This window comes from Equus przewalskii, chromosome 14, assembly GCF_037783145.1.
Source record: "Equus przewalskii isolate Varuska chromosome 14, EquPr2, whole genome shotgun sequence".
NCBI classification, from domain to species: Eukaryota; Metazoa; Chordata; class Mammalia; order Perissodactyla; family Equidae; genus Equus; species Equus przewalskii.
The window spans coordinates 89,771,675-89,793,492 of record NC_091844.1 but is presented as its reverse complement, the minus strand read 5'-3'; the positions used below and the strand labels follow the sequence as shown (position 1 = coordinate 89,793,492).

General features: G+C 51.0%; 1 protein-coding gene across 1 annotated transcript in view; it reads left to right on the top strand.

The window, feature by feature from the left end:
- The window catches only part of TPO (thyroid peroxidase), a 71,330-nt gene that overhangs the window by 45,937 nt on the left and 3,575 nt on the right, over positions 1 to 21,818 (top strand). Inside the window, exons 14-15 of the mRNA XM_008532109.2 lie at positions 7,608 to 7,739; positions 9,421 to 9,520. Of these exons, the coding sequence (XP_008530331.2) occupies positions 7,608 to 7,739; positions 9,421 to 9,520 (232 nt within the window). The remainder of the gene's footprint in view (positions 1 to 7,607; positions 7,740 to 9,420; positions 9,521 to 21,818) is intronic.

The window sequence follows — 21,818 nt, the reverse complement described above, 5'->3', positions numbered from 1 at the left end:
TCTCACACCCTCAGATTTGCATCCGCAGTTTGAGGGCCAGGGAGCTGAGGCAGGCGTACCCCCACATCTCTTTAGGTTTTGGTCACAAGTGATGGACAAGGAGAGCAACCCAGAGAATCGAGATGACGCCGAGGAGAGCTACAGGCGAGGGCGTTCCTCCCAGAGCGCCCAGACTCATCTTCCAAACACTTCTCGCCATAGGAACCCGCCATTCTGAACCACGGTGACAGCTGCACGCGTTTGTTATTCCCGTTAACTACCTCTTCGATTACTCCCGATAATTGGGTTCTGCAGCTCATCCTTCAGGAGCAAAAAGTACAACAAACCTCGGAGTTTTTAGTGCGGTTTTGGCTTAGTGTCTGGGCAAAACTGAAATGCTCACTTTACCCAGATTCCTGGTTTTCCGGTTGTCAGTACAGTCAAGGAAGATGTGACGTTATGTCAGGGTCTGGCGTGCTGCATGCTCGGGGTCTAGGAAGACCTCACGTGGTGTAACATCATGTGCGTGCCTTACATCCTTTTTGCCTAAATACCTGGACATCTTATATGTTAATTTTGGCTATTTGTTTTAGGTGTTTATGACCCTAAAGTTCTATTCATAGGGATCTGTGAGGCACAAATAAAAGAGGAGCAAAAGCTTAGAAACAGGCGAGTGACAGAGGGCCCCACATATCCCAGCCCCCGAGTGTGCTTGCCTGGCGGTGCTCAGTGAATGTGTTCCTACTTCCAGCCCGAATTGTCTCCTTAACGTGAGAGGGAGTCCCTGCCTCCTCTCGACAATGCTAAGAATGACACCAAAGTCCTGCTGTTCCTGAAGTCCTTTCACAAGCCATCCATCCACTCGATTCTCTCTTGCACCAACCAGTTCCCACCTCAGTGCCTCCTTACTTGGGCCATCTCAGTGGCTCCTTCTTCCATCTCCCCAACCCTTAGCTTCCACGCGCCTCCATGACTTCAAATGTGAACTGAGGGTGGTGGCGAGGGCTACCTGACTGCTTGTCAACTTAAATCGGTTAAGTGCATGGTAAGAATAACACACTCATATTTAATGTCCAATGCTGTTAACAGAGGAAGTCAAAAGCAGATGGTCAAGACTGGGGTAGGCCCACGTCAGGAACTCTTATGCTGCATAAATTAGCAGTGTGTCCGTTGACTTGGAATACTGTCCAAAATATATCACTAAGTAAAAATTCAAGTTCCAGAGTAATGTGCATGAGGAGAATCCAAGAAGATTTTTTTTTGAGGAAGATTAGCCCTGAGCTAACATCTGCCACCAATCCTCCTCTTTTTGCTGAGGAAGACTGGCCCTGAGCTAACATCCATGCCCATCTTCCTCTATCTCATACATGGGACGCCTACCCACAGCATGGCTTGCCAAGCGGTGCCATGTCCACACCCGGGATCTGAACCAGCAAACCCTGGGCTGCTGAAGCAGAACGTGTGAACTTAACCGCTGTGCCACTGGGCCAGGCCCATGCAGATTTTTTCAAAAGCAGTGGAACCTATTTACTTGTAAGCTATTTATGTGTTTTCATGAAGGTCAGATATGATATCAAAAACATAAAATGTGAGGGGCTGGCCCAGTGGCATAGTGGTTAAGTAAGTTTGCACTTTCCGCTTTGGCAGCTCAGCGTTCACAGATTCGGATCCCGGGCACAGACCTAGCATCACTCATCAAGCCATGCTCTGGCGGCATCCCACATAAAATAGAGGAAGATGAGCACAGATGTTAGCTCAGTGACAATCTTCCTCAGCAAAAAGAGGAGGATTGGCAACAGATGTTAGCTCAGGGCTAGTCTTCCTCACAGATAAATAAATAAAATGTGAGAGGAGAGGAGTAAAAGAGTAGAGCTTTTAGCAAGAGGTCAAACTTAAGAGACCATCAACTCAATATAGTCTGTTGTATACATATGATTACATATGGTAATCACAAATCAGAAACCTATAATAAATACACAAATAATTAAGAGAAAGAAACCCAAACATAATACTAAAGAAAGCCATCAAATCACAAGGGAAGAGAGCAAGAGAAGAAGAAAGGAACAGAGAAGAACCACAAAAACACCCAGGAAGGGGGGTGGGGGGTGGGGGGAGGGCACAAAGGGTGAAGTGGTGCACCCACAACATGACTAACAATAATGTAAAACTGAAATCTCACAAGGTTGTAATCTATCATAATCTTAATAATAATAATAAAAAAAACACCCAGGAAAAAAGTAACAAAATGGCAATAAGTACCTACTTATCAATAGCTACTTTAAGTGTCAGTGAACTAAATGCTCCAGTCAAAAGGCACAGGGTGGCTGACTAGATCAAAAAACAAGACCCACATATATGCTGCATACAAGAGACACACTTCAGACCTAAAGACACTCAGAAACTGAAAGTAAAATGATGGTAAAAGATACTCTATGCAAGTGGCAAAGAAAAGAAAGCTGGGGTAGCATTACTTATATCAGACAAAATAGACTTTAAAACAAAAAATGTAACGAGAGACAAAGAAGGGCACTACATAATGATAAAGAGAACAATCCAACAAGAGGATATAACACTTGTAAATATCTATGCATTCAACACAGGAGCACCTAAACATATAAAGCTATTCATTAACAGACATAAAAGGAGAAATAGACAGTAACACCATAATAGTAGGGGATTTTAAGACTCCACTTACACCAATGGATAGATCATCCAAACAGAAAACCAATAAGAGAACATTGACCTTAAATGACACATTAGATCAGATGGACTTAGTAGATATATACATAACATTCCATCCAAAAACCACAGAATATACATTCTTTTCAAATGCACATGGAACATTCTCCAGGATTGATCACATATTAGGCCACAAAACAAAATTTAAGAAGATTAAAATAACACCAACCATCTTTTCTGACCACAACGGTATGAAACTAGAAATCAACTACAGGAAGAAAATTGGAAAAGCCACCAATCTGTGGAGATTAAACAAAATGCTACTGAACAATGATTGGGTCAACAAAGAAACCAAGAGAAATAAAAAAGTAGATAAGAGTATAAGAGATTACTACAAAAAGCTACATGCCAACAAATTGGATAATCTAGAAAAAATGGATAAATAATTAGAATCCTACAACCTTCCAACACTGAATCAAGAAGTAGAGAATCTGAATAGACCAATCACCAGTAAGGATATCAAAACAGTAATAAAAAACCTCCCCCAAAATAAAAGTTCAGCGCCAAATGGCTTCCCTGGTGAATTCTACCAAACATTCAAAGACTTAATACCTATCCTTCTCAAGCTTTTCCAAAAAATTGAAGAGGAGGGAAAGCTTCCCAACTCATTCTATGAAGCCAACTTTAGCCTGATGCCAAAACCAGACAAGGACAACAGAAAAAAAGAAAATTATAGGCCAGTATCACTGATGAACATCAATGCAAAAATCCTCAACAAAAGGGGCTGGCCTGGTGGAGTAGTGGTTAAGTTTGCACATTCTGTTCCAGTGGCCCAGCATTCACAGGTTCAGATCACAGGTGCAGACCTACACACTGCTCATCAAGCCAATCTGTGGCAGCATCTTACATACAAAACAGCGGAAGATTGGCACAGATGTTAGCTCAGAGACAATCTTCCTCACAAAGACAAAAACCCAAAAAAGCCTCAACAAAAGACTAGCAAATCAAATACAATAATGCATTAAAAAGATCATACAGCATGATCAAGTGGGATTTATTCCAGGGATGCAGAGATGGTTCAGCATCCACAAATAAATCAATGTGATAGACCACATTAAGGAAATCAAGAATAAAAATCACATTATCATCTCAATAGATGCAGAGAAAGCATTTGACAAGACACAGCATCCATTTATGATAAAAGCTCTCAATAAATTAGTATAGAAGGAAAGTATCTCAACATAATAAAGGCCATATATGATAAACCCACCGATAATATTCTCAATGGAGAAAAACTGAAAGCCATCCCTCTAAGAACAGGAACCAGACAAGGACGCCCACTTTCACCACTCTTAATTAACATAGTATTGGAAGTCCTAGCCAGAGCAATCAGGCAAGAAAAAGAAATAAAAGTGATCCAAATTGGAAAGGAAGAAGTGAAACTGTCACTGTTTGAAGATGACATGATTTTACATATAGAAAACCCAGAGAACCTACCAAAAAACTTTTAGAAATGATAAATTAATAAGGTAAAGTTGCAGGATGCAAAATCAACATACAAAAATCAATTGCATTTCCATATACCAGCAACAAAGTAGCAGAAAGATAAATTAAGATACAATACCGTTTACGATTGCAACAAAAAGAATAAAATACCTAGGAGTAAACTTAACCAAAGAGGTGAAAGATCTGTACACTGAAAACTATAAAACATTGTTGAAAGAAATCGAAGAAAACACAAAGAAATGGAAAGAGATTCCATGCTCTTGGATTGGAAGAATTAGCATAGTTAAAATGTTGATACTTCCTAAAGCAATCTACAGATTCAATGCAATCCCCATCAAAATTCCAACAACATTTTCCACATAAATAGAACAAAGAACCCTAAAATGTATATGGAACAAGAAAAGACCCTGGATAGCCCAGAAATAAACCCACACATCTATGGACAGCTAATTTTCGACAAGGGAGCCAAGAGCATACGGTGGAAGGAGAGTCTCCTCAATAAATGGTGTTGGGAAAACGGGACAGTCACATGCAAAAGAATGAAAGTAGACCCTTATCTTACACCATACACAAAAATAAACTCAAAATGGATTAAAGACTTGAATGTAAGACCTGAAACCATGAAACTTCTAGAAGAAAACATAGGCAACATGCTCTTTGACATCAGTCTTAGCTGCATATTTTCAAGTACCATGTCTGACCAGGCAAGGGAAACAATAGGAAAAATGAACAAATGGGACTACGTCAAACTAAAAAGCTGCTGCACAGCAAAGGAAACCATCGAAAGAATGAAAAGACAACCTAACAATTGGGAGAAGATATTTGCAAACCGTACATCAGATAAGGGGTTAATATCCAAAATGTATAAGGAACTCATACATCTCAGCAACAACAAAGTAACAACCCAATTAAAAAATGGGTAAAAGATCTGAACAGAGATTTCTTCAAAGAAGATGTACAGATGGCCAACAGGCACACGAAAAGATGTTCAACGTCACTAATGATTAGGGAAGTGCAAATCAAAACTATGGTGAGATATCACCTCACACCTGTCAGAATGGCTGTAATTAACAAGACAAGAAATAATAAATGGTGGAGACGATGTGGAGAAAAGGGAACCGCCATACACTCCTGGTGGGAGTGAAAATTGGTGCAGCCACTATGGAAAACGGTATGGAGAGTCCTCAAAAAATGAAGACTAGGGCCAGCCTCATGGCATAGTGGTTAAGTCAGGTGTGAACCACTTCTGCGGCCCGGGTTCCAGGGTTCAGATCCCAGGCACGGACATACACCACTCGCCAGCCACGTTGTGGTAGCGACCCACATATAAATTGGAGGAAGATTGGCACCGATGTTAGCTCGAGAAGAATCTTCCTCACCAAAAAAAAAATTACGACTAGAACTACCATATGATCCAGCTGTAGGTCTTCACCCGGATCGCGTGCCAATGTATCTGTGGTTGCAGGAAGCAAGGTCTCTGGCTCAGCTGGATGTTTAATACCCGCAGTCAAATGAGATTCGCTCCTCTCTTCTCAACCCTGCACATCCACTAAAATCCATCCACACAAAAATCTCATGGAATGGGAAAACTAGCAAATGAATTGTGATGAATTGCTTTCCAGGGCTTTAAAGCCGTGAGTTCAAAATGGACAAAAACCTCTGTCTGCGGCTTTCTGCTGTGGTTATTGCCAGGAGGTCAGGTAATAAATGACTACAGTAAATGCTTCCGTGTCTGTTGCAGAGAATGAGACGGGCAGTCAGCACAATGTGCTCAGGGGACAGGAACGTCTGTGCCGATGTCGGGGCCAGCCGGGGCAGGGCTCGGGGACCCATCTGCAGCTCTTCTTGGAAGCAGAGAAACCTGGGAGAAACCTGGCCAGGCAGGTGGAGCCTCGGCCCTCCTGCAGATTGATGGGGGAACCTGGGGACGCATGGGCCTGAGCCAGCTCCCCCTCCTTTGTGAGGAAATTCTGGCTGAGTCCTAGCCCCCAGCACCTCAGAATGCACCTTCTTAGGAAATAGGGCCTTTGCAGGTGGAATCAAGTTAAAATGAGGGTACAGGATAGGCCCCAATCCGATAGACTGGTATCCCTATGAGAAGACGAGAGACACAGAGGGAAGACGGCGCTGTGAAGACAGAGGATGAGGAGATGCATCCACAGGCCAGGGGACACCAGGGACCGCCAGCACCATCAGGGGCTGGAAGAGGCCAGGAAGAGTCCTCCCACAGAGTCCTTGGGGGAGCAAGCGTGGCCTGCCTGGCCTTCTGGCCTCCAAAGCCTTGGGAAGGGAGATCTGTGTTGTTTGAAGCCCCTAGTCTGTGTGCACGGGGAGCTCCACATGGCTAAGTCTGAGCTCAGGGCACTGGGCGAGGCAGAGGAGCAGAGAAAGCAGATGCTGCTCGGAGGGAATTGTGCCAGGAAAGGGCTGCGCTGGGGGACAGGGGAGCCTGAGGCACAGCTGCTCTGCAGGGCCTGCCGGTCCTTCCCTGCCAGTCCATCCCACATTTCATATCCCACATCCCACGTCCCACATCCCACATCTCACATCCCACATCCCACAACCCACGTCTCACTTCCCACATCCCACATCCTACATCTCACATCCCACATCCCACATCCCACATCTCATATCCCACGTCTCATATCCCATATTCCACATCCCACATCTCACATCCCACGTCTCATGTCTCACATCCTACATCTCACGTCCCACATCCCACATCTCACATCCCACATCTCATATCCCACGTCTCACATCCCACATCCCACATCCCACATCCTACATCCCACATCTCACATCCCACATCTCACATCCCATGTCTCACATCCCATATCCCACATCCCACACGCCACATTTCACATCCCATATCCCACATCCCACGTCTCACATCCCACATCTCACATCCCATGTCTCACATCCCATATCCCACATCCCACACGCCACATTTCACATCCCATATCCCACATCCCACATCTCACATCCCATATCCCACATCCCACATCTCACATCCCACATGCCACATCCCACGTCTCCTGACCCACATCCCACATCTCACGTCTGTGGGGTGGTTGCCGTGTTTCGGGGGCAGCGACTTGGATTTTCATGCTGTCGTAACAAAACCAAGCACAGTCGCATATTCCTTCTGCCCCCACCCCATGTCCTGGCTCTGTGTGACAGCATGCACACGTGGCTGCCCGAGGCACAGTGCCACCTTAGACGGACGCTGTGTCCAGAAAGGCCTTGATATGGTCAGCTATAGACAGAACACCTCCTAGTAACTTCTACGATAGACAGACACAGCCACAGCTCCGAGTCACTCTTCCCCGCTGGCTGGGGACTCCACATGGCCCCAACCCCTCGACACTCGGGCCTGCAGGAGGCCGAGGTGGGGGATGCAGGCCCTGTCTCAGATGGGCCTGACCTCTGCCCTGTGTGTGTAGACATCAACGAGTGTGAAGACATGATGGACCCTCCCTGCCACCTGTCAGCCCGCTGCAAGAACACCAAGGGCAGCTTCCAGTGCGAGTGCACAGATCCCTATGTGCTGGGAGAAGACGGAAGGACCTGCGTTGGTGAGATGGCTCTCCTCGTGCATCCTGACGGGGGGTGGGGAGGCGGCGTGTCTGACACGGCACCCTCAGGGACGACTGAAGGTCATCCTTCTAGCTGTGCTGTGGCTGGTGTTTCGTGCATGTCCACTCCACTACCTCTCAGATGCTGGGGGGAGCAGGGGACCAGCCAGTTCATTCCTAAACTTACAAGACTATTGTGAAATACTCAACAGTGCAGCCCTGGTCCAAACTGTCAGCCAGCTTCATCCCCCAGGGAATTACCTCTGGGAAGTAAGCATGACGTTTAATCCCCACATACAGAACAGAGAGGTTAAATGACTTGCTCGGGATCACACAGCCTCTCAGTTGTAGATCTGGGAATTGTAGCTTGGCTTCTAGATCCTGTAGAAGAAAAATGATGCTAATACTTGTTAAAATGGCAAGACATTTTATCCTCACTACTGCAGCAGGGGAGGGAGACCTCCATACAGAACTGAGCTCAACCCCAAACATAGCAAAGGCAGCTGGAGATTTACAGCCAACGGGCGAAGTAAGGGTCCATGGAAGGAACAGTTCCCAGGGGACTGGGTGGGTGTCAGGGTCTCCTTCGGAGTCGCAGCCGAGCCACTCACTGGCAGCCCGGCCCGGAGCCCCTGCTTTCCCCTTGGCATCTGCATGGCTGCTTCCCCACAGGCCAGGGCTGGGGAGGACCCTGAGGACGTGAGGCTGGAGGCGTGCCTGGGACGCGGGTGCTGCCGTCCGTCACTAACGATGACTGGGCCTTTCTCGGACAAACAAAGGAGGATGTTCCCAGACAGCTAGAAGCACGGGGAGAACCCCGTGTGGCACGAGGCTTGTGTGTCTCCTCTGCCCTCGGCCCTCCCTCAGGGCTGTGCCCGCCGGGGCGTTGTGCGGGCCGGTCCCTTGTATCTGACTAAAGGCAACGAGAGCAGGAGAGGCGTTCAAAGAGACTTGGTATTCATAGATTGCTTCCGAGGAGCGCAGTCCAGGCAGCTGGATGGTTCAGGCGTCAGATCCAGATCCAGGAGGGTTCACGGGTGCGGTTTGAGCACTGTGGGCAGCAGCAGGCAGCCAGGCGGCTGGAACTTGAAGCCGCGTCGGAGAAGGCGCGGTGGGTGGTAGCCCGTCTGGCTCCCACGGGCTCTGACACCACACGGTGGGGACTGCTCCTTCCCTCGACCGCTGCTTCCCTCCTGCTCGCTTCTGCAGAAAGCACGTGTGCCGAGGGCGTGAAGGCACACGCCGCACAGTGATCTTCCTGCCATCTGCCCACCAGTCACTCGCTCTGCACCCACTTTCTGTCCCTCTTGGGTGCTCTCGGGGTCCCCAGGGTCTCTGCAGTGGGCTCAGCGTGCTCCCCGGGGTCGAGAGGAAGAGAGGTTCACTGTTCCTGATCAAAGGCTGGATGCTGAGCAGTGAGGCCTGTTACCTGAGAAGGGCCGAGGTCTCCCCTGCTCCCTGCAGGCCCCCCTCCCACCTGGGGGGCATGTCTGCACACATGGCTGCTTCCAGGCAGGTCCAGGCAGGTCCATGCAGGTGCATGCCGCTTGGTGCGTCCTGCTGTCTGTTGCATGTGGGGGTCAGCCAGACCCGGGATCAGGGTGGGCTGGGGTCAGACAGGGCACGCTGGCCGCTGCTCTGGGCTCGGCACGCTTGCTGACCAGCTCCGTTCTTGCTCCAGACTCTGGAAGGCTCCCGAAGGCATCCTTGGTCTCCCTGGCCCTGGGTGCCCTGCTCGTCAGCTGCCTGGCAGGTCTCGCCTGGATGGCCATCTGCAGATGGTAAGACCCGCTCCTCGGCTCCACAAGGCCTTTTCCTCTCCTGTGGACAAGGCTGGTGATGATGCTGTGGGATTTTCCTGAAGCCAGTGTGACTTATCCGTACCCCAACTCACCTATCTCCAGAGCCATTTCGTACAAAGCATTGGACTTTCTGGACCTCTCGTCACGTTTAGATCATGACCGTGGCATGATCATCACACACTTTAGCGGCGTGGGTGCCTGTGGGTGGAGAGGCAGCGAGGGTGATTCTTGCTAAGCTTAAATGATGGCATTGAGACTCTCTCGTTAGGAGTCAAGGGTCTTACAAAGGTTTCTCAGAGAAAAAAGATCATCCCTGGACAAAAATCTCATTTCTGAGTCATCCCCTCCCTTAAGGGCAGACTGCTCGGAAATTGGGAACCTGAGAGTTGAACTTTGATGTTAAAAATGGCACTGCCCTCGGGGCCTTCAGAAGCCCATCTGAGCGTTTCTGGCTGGGAGAGCATTCTCTGCGGGGAACCTGGGGCTGCCTCTAAGGGATGCGGGGGCTGCACGAGCTCCGTCTCCACCCCTCTCTCTAATTCTTAACTCACAGCTCTTAAGACTCAGACTCTGAATGTCGCTTAATTTTCTAACACAGTTGTTTATTTTAAGTGGAAAATAGCTGATAAAAATAACAACAAAACAAGAAGCCATTGCATCGCAAGTCTGGCCGCAGCCCGTGCCCACCACCAGCACCTGCAGAATGCCCGTGCCATGCTCGCCTCTCTTTTAATCCTTCCTCAGCCCGCCAGGCCTACCCGGAAGAGCCTAGTGTTTCTCTCCGGAGCCGGCTGCCACGCCCCTTCCTGACCCTTTCCCGGGGCGTTCCCGCTTCTGCCAGCCTGCAGAGCCCCTGGCTCTGTGACGCTCGGCACGGCCCACACCACAGCCCCCAGCATTGCGGGCTGTGTCCACTGCTCCCCGTTGCTTTTGGTGCGATATTCCAGTAATGCGATAAGCTCAACATTTCAGCAACCCTTGTCCTTTCCAGGGGCTTCTTGGCACATTCAGAAATGCCTCCATGTTTTTGCACATCTTACAGGAATGAATTTTGTTAAATATTCAAAACTGACCCTTAGCGATCAGATCTCACCACTGTGAGGTCGCTGCCGTGCCCACGTCTCATCAACACTTGCCCGTCACGGCCTTCTTCATTCTGAGAGCATGGGAGGGGAAGCTTCTGCGCCTGTGGGCGCTCTGTGCCACTTCTCCGCCTGCTGGGGCCGCACCCTCAGTCCTGCAGGCTCCCGTCTGCCTGCTGCTGTCGTCTGCCCAGGCCTCATTCCACACATGCGTTCACAGGCTATCGGGTAAATGATATGTACGTGACAGACTTTCTAACACGTTCCTAATTCTGACAGCGCCAACATGTGCCACGGTTCAGATAAAACTGTGAGATGTTCCTTCAAATAAAGAACTAACAGGAAGAGCCAGCAGAGATGGGTCAGATGCTAAGTTTTAGTTGCTATCTCGTTTAATCTTCCTTTTGATGGTATGAGGGGGGCCCTTGTCATGAGCTGGACTGTGTCCGCCTAATTCAGATGCTGAAGTGCTAACCTCTAGTCTCTTGGAATGTGACTGTATTTGGAAATAGCGTTGTTGCTGCAGATGTGTCTGGTTAAGAGGAGGTCGTGCTGGAGTAGGTGGGCTCTCAGCTGATACGCTGGTGTCCTTATGATAGGGGATGTTTGGACACAGACACAGGGAGACTCCACATGAACATGAAGGCAGAGATTGGGGCGATGCGTCTACAAGCCAAGGAATGCCGAGGATGGCCGGCAACCAGCAGAAGCCGGAGAGAGGCCTGGAACGGATTCTCACTCAGCCTCGCAAGGACCCAGCCACGCCGACACCCTGACCTTAGATGACTGGGCCCCAGGACTGGGAGACCATAGATTTCTATTGACCCAGCCCCCCAGTTCGTGGCTTACTGCAGCCCTAGAAACTAACACAATACTGGTACTTCATCCATTTTCAGATGTTGTCACTTGCCTGAGGCTGATAAGCAGTGAAATAGTTTCTTAAGCCCAAGGTCTGCCTGATCTGAAGGCCGTGTTCTTGGCCACTGGGCCCTCCTGCCCCTCCTCAAAGGTGACTGGGGCGGGGAGTGTGATGACACCTTCTGGGCTGCGGTTTTGACTAATCGTTGACTGTTAACCCCTACGTCCCTTGAAGGCGCCACTGCTTACTGTTTTTGGGAGAAGGTGACTTTAACACTTAAACAGTGTCTGTAGCTTCACGTGGGGCGGAGGCAGGAAATATTCTCCAGGTGTTAAGAATCACGTGGTCCTAGAAGCCTGGACGTTGCCAATAGTTAACACCCTTAGCTAACCGTGAAATCAACTGAGCAATAAACACCTCAAATTAGCTGGATTCTGTAACCATATGTCCTAAATATTCACATTGTGAAAAACTGATACTGCCGTAATTTGGTATCCATATGCAATTTTGCATTTGTGCACATCTCTGTTAAACATCTGTCACTTTATCATCATGAAAAATGCCACGCCTCTGGCCCACCACAGGGAAAATCACTGTTTCTTTAAGATTGACAGCATAAATTAAATGAAGACCTTTCCAAGGAAATCTGGGAGGGAAGGACTCTGCTTCACTTGATTTTAGACTCTGGAGCCCTGAAAATATACTGCTGAGCACCACTTTGGTCTGCAAAGTATCGCTCACCTGAAGGACACAGGAAGTCGGACGTCAACTCGTGAAAACCACCTGAGGCTGGAGGCGGTTGGCGGGCCTGGGACCAGCCTGGGGAGTCACTCTGCCCCAACCCTCCTGAGTCACCGCAGGCTCCTCACACCCCTGATGGAGTGAGCCTAAGCTGCAGGTCACTCACTCCAGAAAGGTCTTCCCAGCGCCTGCGCCGAGTCACTCTGCACCGCTCCAGTGATCTGAACAGCAAGCAGCCTGCGCTGCCTCTGCATCTCGGCTCCCTGAGCCTCAGCAGCCTGATCTCTGCCCTCGGGGTTGTGAGGTGAGGACCGACGAGAGAGACACACACACACAGAGGGAGAGACAGAGAGATAATCAGGCAGAGACACACACACACACAGAGGGAGAGACAGAGAGAGAACCCAGCACAGTTTCCGGCACGTATCAACCGCTCAATAAACCTTAATTTCCATTCCCAGTAAAACAGAAATGTTCTGGTTCTCTCCCCTTCTCCCATTTTTGCCTACCCTACTATTTTGTATTATTTGGGGTCTAAGGCTATATATTTGGGGGCAATGACATTTAATATAAGCATTCCAACTGGAAATGTAACAACATTGATTATTTTCACTGAAAAACTGATCCAGAGTTAAATCCGTTAAACCAGCTTTTTTTACACTATTAAAACACTCAGTTTTTACACTATTTACTTTGTTGAAATTATATTCACCGAGATGAATTCTTTTCTATGCAATTTGAACCTATTTTAAAAAAAATGGGTTCATTGATCGCTTCCTTGGGACGTTTCCGTTTTGCTAAGTAATCTTCAGCCGAGGAGCGCTTTCCTTTGGGCCGTGTTTCTGCAAGTCCAAACTTCCTAGGTCAACGTTTTCAGTCTAAATTTCATCGAGACTTTATGTACCTGCTGATTCTTAGTCAAAGGAAACTATTGAATGTACAGTGTCGATTTCTTCTGATTTGCTCTCATTTTTATTATTTGACTCGACTTTAATTTTTCGCCCTCATTTTCAGGTCCAGGCGCCCCAAGTGTGATTTTCATTTTTTCTCTGTCTATGGTGAATTTTACCCTGTGCCTTTTGCTGATTGGCACCTGCCTTTTTACTGTTATTTTTACTAGTAGTGTGCATTCTAACAGAGAGGAAAGACGACAATTTGCATTTATTTCCAAGGAATCCAGGAGACTGTGGATCGGTTTCCCCCAGACAACACTGGTTTCTCCTGGTCCCGGACCATTAACCTTCTCTCTGGCTGGCCTCCTGCGACTCTGCACACTGCTTGTCCATTGGTGCCGTCCCTCCAGCCTCGGCTCGGGAGCTCTCTCGCGTCCCTCCTGCTCTTCATTATTAGATGTCTACGTGTCTGGGGACTGGGGCCAGCGGGTTAGCCCGAGGGAGACGTGGGACATCGCTGATCCTGCCACCGGATCCCGGAACCCAGAGCTGGGTGTGGCAAGCATGTGAACCGAGGGTGCCCGAGCACCCTCCCGACCCCTGCCCCCTGTCTCAGTGTCAGCGTGCCCCAGAGAGCCAGCCCGGAACCCGACAGGAGGCGGGGTTCCCAGCCCGGCTGTGCTGAGTGTTATCCCTGAAGTCATCAGGGATATGTTTCCTGTAAGTGCTGGAGGCCGCCGTTGGAGAAATTTATCCCGAGACTTCCCGGCACTTGGGGGTTGAGACCCCTCGGTAACCTCAGGACCCCATCAAGTGTCGATTCCCTTGTGGGGCCCGTGGCTGACACACCGACTTCCTGCTCACTCCTGGCCGGGACCCAACTGGCTGGTGGTTGAGGATCCGAACACCCGCGGAGAGCACCGCAGAGCGTGGAAGTCGGGGGCTCTCGTTGGCTGATTTGGCGAATTAAGAAGTGCTCACTATGCCCAGGCCTTTTGAGAGAAGTTAAGTGACATTGCCGGACCCTGGCTGCTTGGAGGGGAAGTGGCTTGAGGACCGACGCATTCTAGGAGAACGGCGGGACGGGAAGTGAGCCCCCACGTGAAGCCCCCTTGGGCTTTTCTTAGCTTAGATGCATTTTACTGAGAAGTCCCAGCAAACTCTGCTTATGGACAAGATGTTTCTTTCTTTCTTGAAATAAGGGTCACCCTGCTCCTGGGTGTATTGCCGCAGAAGCCGGGGCACGTCCTCTGCCCTCCCCGTCTCCCCTGGAGTCACCCTCCTCGGCTGGATGGAGCCCAGCCCTCCTCTTCCAGGTCTCGGGAGTGGACCTTGGGTTGTTTTCCCGCATGGATCCAATCACACTTATCCAACCAGCGCTGCCGTGAGGGCGCGTGGCTCGGCAGGCGTGGCTGTTCCCACCTGTTCCGAGCCCTGCCCTCCTCGTCTCCCGGCCACCAGCCCAGGACAAGGTGCCCGCTGTCGTCAGTGGAGACAGGCCACGCTGAGCCGAGCTGCACCGCAGGATCCCCAACCCTGCCCAAGCAGAGCGGGTCTTGTCGGTGGGTTGTGATGTCGGGGCAGCTCTGCACCCCGGGGCTCCAGGGACAGAAGCCTCGGCCGTGCACACAGCCACGGCCACGAAGCAACAGTGCAGAAATGGAGCTGCCGGCGATCTTACCATCACAATCGTGATGTGGCAGGAGGGTTTGTGGTTTTAGGAAAAAAGCAATTATTGCAAAGAACAGTATTCCACATTGCTGAAGGCTTTAAAGTGACGGGCCTTTGCTCAACTTCAGGCGTGAGTCTACCTTGTGAGCTATGTTCTTGATAAGCAGTGAGGAACAGGAGTAAACTGATGCCCAAACATTGGAGAACCTGGCGACAAGACACGGGTGTGAGGGCTGAATGCCCGACTCGAAGGAGCAGGCGCAGCTCTGGAGCTCCTCGCCTCACCTCGCGGTGGAGGGTGCGTGGAGAGCTTGCCGCAGAGTCCACCCACCCCCGCCCTGCAACGTGAAATCAAATGGCCAAGGCATGTGCGAGCACTTAGTAAACGGGAAAGCTTTAGGGTTAGTGTGGTTGTTGACTCATCCTGTGATGGTCTTTAACAAGGTGTGAGGATTGCCTTTCTGAAAAGTCGTCCAGTCACAGGCTTGTGGCCAATGTTGACGGTGATCCGTTCCCAGCCCACATCTGCTCCTGGTTTTCCGACACTGCCCTCAGAGAGGTGAGCTGACGGTGGGCTGAGCCTGGCCACGCAGGGTCCACACAGTGAGTTGACCAGTGGTTTCACTGCCCTCTCCACCCCACAAAACCCAGCCTGACACTCCTCAAAGTTTTGTGAGAAGTAATCTTGACAGTCCACTCCTCAGGAGTTCCCTGCAGACACCCCCGCTCAGGAGAAGACCTCAGGGAGCCTCATCGGCCGTAGGGTCATCGTGCTCAGTCACCTCTTCACCCGGTGGAAGGCCAGGACACCAGGCAGCTCTATAATGAGGATAGATCCACTTGCCTCCGGCAATTCTCAGCTGAAAACTGGGTCACTGTCACCTGTCAAGTGCCGTCTGTCACCTCCAATCAAAGACAGAACTTTGGGGCAGAGGCGGGAGGTGGAATGGCATGTCCCCGTTCCCGATTACAGTCCTCGGCTCACGCAGCCATATGCTGCCCCGTGCCCTTCCTTCTGGGTCATTTCAGATACGTCGCTCCGAGGGCTCCATCCAGCCAGTTGCTGTGGCAGGCCCCTCCTCCCATTTACAGACACCAAAGTCTTCCCTTCCCTTTGTTGGAATTGGCAGAGCTGGTTATTTTTACAAACTGAGAAGCCAGCATCACCTTTGTGTGGTCAACAGAGCTGAACACAGATGTGGGCCCCTCCCGCCTGACGGCCCACACGCACTGCCTCTTGGAAGACCCCCGAGTGTCACTGGAGGCCCTCCTCACACGAGTGGCAGTGAGGACGCCTCTGCAGGAATCTGTGTCCTGGGAGACGCTTGGTCTGTGGGAGCTGACTGGTGACCACTGCTGTCCCCATGTCCACTCCCAGTATTCGGAATCTCAGGCAAGAAAAAGGACGTGAGACTCGATTCTCTGCAGCCTGCAGAAGAGACAGAGAAAGCTGTGGGACCCGGCCCTCCTTCCCGCGCCCGTCTGTTCGAATGAAGCTTTCCTGTTGCATGGGGTCGTGAGGGGCCCAGAACTGCCATTTTGAATCTTAAAAACCTTTATTTCCACCAACATTGTGATGGTGGCTGCAGACCAGGCAGTGAATCCATAATATTATTGTTGCTGTTAACTTTCTCTATTTATCAATTTCTTTTTAAGTAAAACAGAGTTGTGTTTATCACACTGAGGGATTAAGTGGGAAGAGTTTCAGCGTAGTTATTTTTTCCTGCCATGCAATATGGTTCCAGGCGAATGCCCCGTCTCCTGCGACGGCCACACAGCCACAGCCGGCACCCGGCTCCGTCCTCCTTCAGGGGTCTCGCCTCGGTCACGGTGCCCCGTGCTCTGCTGTGTCTTCATCGGACTCTGACCAGTCGCTGGCCAGTCCGACTGCACCTTTGTTCTTTGAACATTCATTTCCTTTTGTCCCCCAGCCCTTAGCTCTGTCCATCCGTCCGTCTGTCTATCTCTGTGTCTCTGTCTCTCTCATTCACACACACACACACACACACACACACACACGCCTAACAGAGAAGTCCCAATTCCATGGACCTCGTCCTCCCTCCCTCCCTCTCTGCACCTGGGGAAACACACGGAGACCCTGCTCTGCACATGGACAGTCTCAGGGCCCTCCTGCTCTGGCCCACAGTCCGTGAGCAGGGACTCACTCACTTGCGGGGCAGGGTCCAGCGAGAAAGTCGACTCGTCAGGGCCCTGAGGACTGAGAGCGGTGTTCAGAGTCCCCACTCTCCTTCTCCAGAAGAGAATCCGACTTGCCTGAAGCCAAACAAGCTTTTTCCTGGCAGGATGGGCCTGGCAGTCATCCTAGGGGACCCCGCCCCCACGCCACCCTGTCTCCAGCTGGACTGAAAGGCACCACTGTCCAGTCCTCTGGCCTTGTCTCTGATGGCGTCCAGTGCTGCCCTGCTGACCAGAAGCTGCCGGTCCACTTGCCACTTCCTCCTCAAGCGCCCTCTGCCCTCATGTGGACCGCTGAGCCTTCTGCAAACTCTCAAGAGTGTGTTACGACTCGTTTCTGATTCTGCCGGTGCAGCATTCCGGCCCAGCTCCGTCTCAACCCAGGAAATCTCTACGAGCAGAGACTCGAGGGGAGGAGGTGGGGCTGTGGGGAAGGCCAGTGCAATGTGGCAGGTCAGAGGGCCTGGCGGTGCGGGAGAGAACGCCTTTTCTGCCGGGGAGCTGAGCCGTCAATGTCATTTTGACTAATCAGGCTCCATTCCCCTCCCCACCCCTAAAAAGACTTTTCATCTTTTACTGGAAACTGCTTTGGTCGAAAGCTTGAAACTAGACAGATTTAAGTCAACCACAACGGGAGCAGTAGACACAGTGAAAAAAGAGAGTTTGGATTCTCAGGTTAAATTGATGCAAGACTCTGGTCAAAATGAGCTTTGCCCCATTTACGGGCAGTTGCTGAGTAAGTTGCCCCTTCGCTGTGTGTCTCACAGAATGGCTGCGGCAGCCTGTGTTCACTGTGGGCGTCTCAGCTGTCGCAGTGGAGGCTAAAGGCAGCGGATCTCTGAGCCCAGAGCCTGGGCCCGGAGGACCGAGAGGCGACTAGTGTCTGTGCTGCGAATGATGGGAGATGCCCTCGAGGTGCCACATTCCAGTGCGGGTAAGCAGGGCTGCCCACCTCTCAGATCCCCTGTGATTCCGACGGATCCGTTATCCAGCTTCCAGCCGGAGCAGCAGCCCACCACTCACACCCACCAAGGGCCGTCTGTGCTCTCATGGCTGCGTCTCCGTCCCTCTCTCCATCCCTCACTTTCTTCTCAAATGAGGGAGAATGGGGAATGTGCCTGTCTCCTCTCCTTGAGGACAGGGGCCCGGTCTCAAGCGCTCTGTGAGGCCCCTTTCCTGGCCACGTCCCCATCTCCGCTCCGCGCCATCCGTGCTGCTCCTCGTCTCTCCTAACTCTTTCCTGCAGATGCTCAGGATTTCCCAGCATCCGCCTCTGGTTCGTGCCCGGATCTTTCCGTAGAATATCCTGCCCTTAGCATCTCAGCCCCACCCCCATACGTTCGAATCTTCGCCTTAGCCTCGCTTTGCAGGACGTGGTTTCTCCCCACTGTGAATCGTTCCTGTCTCCTTTCCCTCGGGCCCGGGCCGACGGCAACCAGCGAGCGAGCAATAATATTTGTCATATTAATAAATCGTTCCTGTGCTGCACAAAGTAAAGAGAGCTGGGCTCAGAGGGATGGGGGCACCCGTTCCTGTTTGTAAAGTGCTTAAGGAGAAAAGTGAATTCAAATAGTGAAATAACCGTACGTACAAGTGTACAGAAAAGTCAGGAAGATTTGCCAAGCATTGTTTTAAATTTTTGGTAAAGTATCGGAAACATGCCGGTCACTGAAAACAAAAGCATAAGACCACTCTAGATTACAGTGAGAGTGACACACAGTGCGTAACGCTGCTCGGCGTAAGTTTCTATCACATGAGAAATTCTCTAAGCGTGGGAAGTCCTGCCGACTTTTGTCCACGCCAGTCTTCTCTTTCCAACATCTTCAAGACGTGTGGTCTTCCTGCGAGGAGATTTCACTTGGGGTGTGGGTGGGTGAGAAGATGGATCCAGGGTGCTCAGGCGGAGCTTGGGGTGGCGCCAGAGCCCTGCCCCTTGGTCTCTGCCTGCAGGAGGTCCCTGGGGCCGCATAACAAGTACTCTAAGACAACAGCAATGTATCTCTCCCAGTACCGGAGGCCACAAGTCCAGAATCAAGACGTCAGCAGGATCGTGCTCCTTCTGAAGTCTCTGGGGGGGCTTCTTCCTGCCTCTCCAGCCTCTGGGGTCCCCGGCTGTGGCCTCATCGCTCCATCTCTGCCTCCGTCCTCACGTGGGCTCTTCTCCACGTATTGAAGCTGCGTGCTGAGAATGTGTCTGTGTTGGCTGGAGCAGCACTGATGACTCTGCGGTTTGTGATTGACACAAGCCCTGGAAGTGGGATGCTCATTTCCAGCCCAGCCCTCTCCCCGGAAGCTGGCGGCGCCCCCAGCGCCCTCTCCTCCCTGCTGTGCGGTTCTCAGGTGAGTTTCCTGCTTGGCTGCAGCTCCGGGAGGTGAACTTGCTTTTTGGTCCTTGCTTCTCCTCTCCACCAGGCAAGTGCAGGGGCTTCCCCAGGGGGCATCCATGGGAGACGTCCCTGCCTCCGTTGCGGGCTGGCCCCCGCTCTGAAGCCCAGTGGCTCTTTTTCTACTGTGTACTCACCGCGCTCCATGCAGGGCACTGGTCCAGGCGCAGGGACCCAGCAGGGACAAGCACGAATCCTCTGCTCCCTGGAGCTTTCCTCCCACCTGACGGAGCCCCCTGCAGGTTGACATCTGGATCTCATCTGGGCTGTGTTCTGCCCTCACGAGCTTCCGTGCCTCCATCCACTCTGCCTGCCTAGAGCCCTTGCTGTGGCCACATCTCAGGACGGACAATACAGTTGTTCTGTTCCCTGGGGAGCTAAGGAGACGGGGAAGGGTCAGGAAGGCTGAGTGTGCAGAGGAAGCCGGGGCAGGGCTGTGAGGCTGCGCGTGGCTGCCTCCCCATGGGCGTGCACGTTCCATTCCTGTTCCCTTGTGGCCTCTGTATTTAACAAGGACCGGAGCAGACACAGGTGGGGGCTCCCATCTAGGTAGGAGAACAACATGCAGCTGAGAATTCTAAGGACCTCAAGACGTGTGGAAGCAGGTCCCTGATGGCCAAGGACAGCAGAGCTGGAGAGCAACTGAGATACGGGCGACACCCAACCTTGTCCTCATGCAGTTCCAGCCATTTCTGTCCCTCATGGGCTTTCATGTGGTGTGTGATGCTATTTCAGATTAAATAGTCACAGAATTTTGCTGGTAAAAATACGATAATGTCCAGCCCAAATGGAAGAAACAGAGCAGAGGAAGGTCAGTGCCCTGCTGTAGACGGCCTGGGATTCCGCACGCTGCTCTGAGAGTGCCAGCCCCTGGACACGTCGCATAGACACGCAGTGTTCCTCCCTTGGAGTGACTTGAGCAGAGCAGTGAAAACTGTCCCATCACCCACCTGAGCGGCACTAGTCAGGGTGCCCCAGCTCTGGGCAGAGGGGAGACCCTGCACCTGCGGGGTGACGAATTTGACCCTGGCCACCCGCAAGGCCTCCGCCTGGGTGAGAAGTGGTGGGCACAGGAACCTGGACGCCAATGCAGAGCAGGTGAGCTAAGGCCTGTGGCCCCTTTCCCCCTTTCTCAGAGTTGCTTCTTCAGGAGCCTCATTGGTAATTGCTCGCCTACAAAGACCTGCCTCCTGAGTATCAGTTTCTAGTAATTTGTATCTGAGCCATTTTCATACACTTACCAAGAAAAAAGGCCTAAACTCCACAGAGGTTTTTGCACTTTCCTCGTGGACCAAATGAAAATTCTTGGGCCTTGCGCCAGGCTCTGGCTACAGAGCTGTCATTCATGATGAACCGTGACGGCCAAGCTCCTTGTCCCAGGTGGGCTGCCGCAGGTCCCCACAGCAAGGTCCCCACAGCAAGGGACGGACAAGAGAACACCACAGAGTCCCGATCTTACAACCTACTTAGTCTCCTGAACTCCACATCAATTTTATTAGGCTACTCTCATTCTTCCCCATGAGGAGTACTTTTTAAAAAGTAAATTGTAAAGCTGTATTTGGAAAACCATAATGTCAAACCAAAGCTGTGTCTTCTTAGGAAAACACACCCACAGTCACCGCCGTACGCAGCCTGGACGCAGCCACAAGACGGTCAGAATGTTATTTAAAGTTGTTTAACTGGTCACGTGATTAAACGTTAATTAGGTGCCGCATGAAGAAATAGCTACAATAAAAATAGTTTGCATGTAATCCTATTTTGATTTAACATTAAAAATGACAGGAACCTATCTTCTACAAATTCTTGAATTCTTAGACTGTAAAAAGTTAATTTAAAAACTGAAGTTAACCCTTGCTTTGTTAAATTTTAACATTTTGAGCATCTGTATTAGTTTTCCTTGCTAAGTGTTTTCAAAACACCTAAACCCAGGGGCGCCCATTCCGGGGTCAGGGGGAGTGAGGGCTGGGTGTATTTGGAGCTTCGTGCCTGATTTGATTGGGCTTGAGGCGGGGTGGCGAGAGAGAGGCGTTCCAGTGGACCGAGGCCCACGGCCTTTTCGTCTCTTCACAAGGACTTTTTGAAGATGTGGTAAATGCCCGTGCTCCCCACACAGGTGACGCTGTGTCCTCTGGCTGACAGTCTCGCCACCCTGGCCCCGCACGTCTTCCTGTGAGACCCTGGCCCAGCTGCAGGGTGTCGTGAGGGTCCCGCCAGGACCACACTGCCCAGACTCCTTTTTCCCACTTAATGGATAAAAAATAAAGGAAGAGTGCAACACAACAATCACACCAGAAAAGCCAGGCTGGACACCCTCTGCTGCTCCCTGGGTGTCACTTCAGCTCTTTCCCTCCCTTCAGGTGTTGCCCTCTGACCCTGCTCACCGTCCTGCCCCGCAAGAAGGACATCTTTTACCTGGAAAACTCCATCATCCTACAGCTTCCTGCTCCCCGG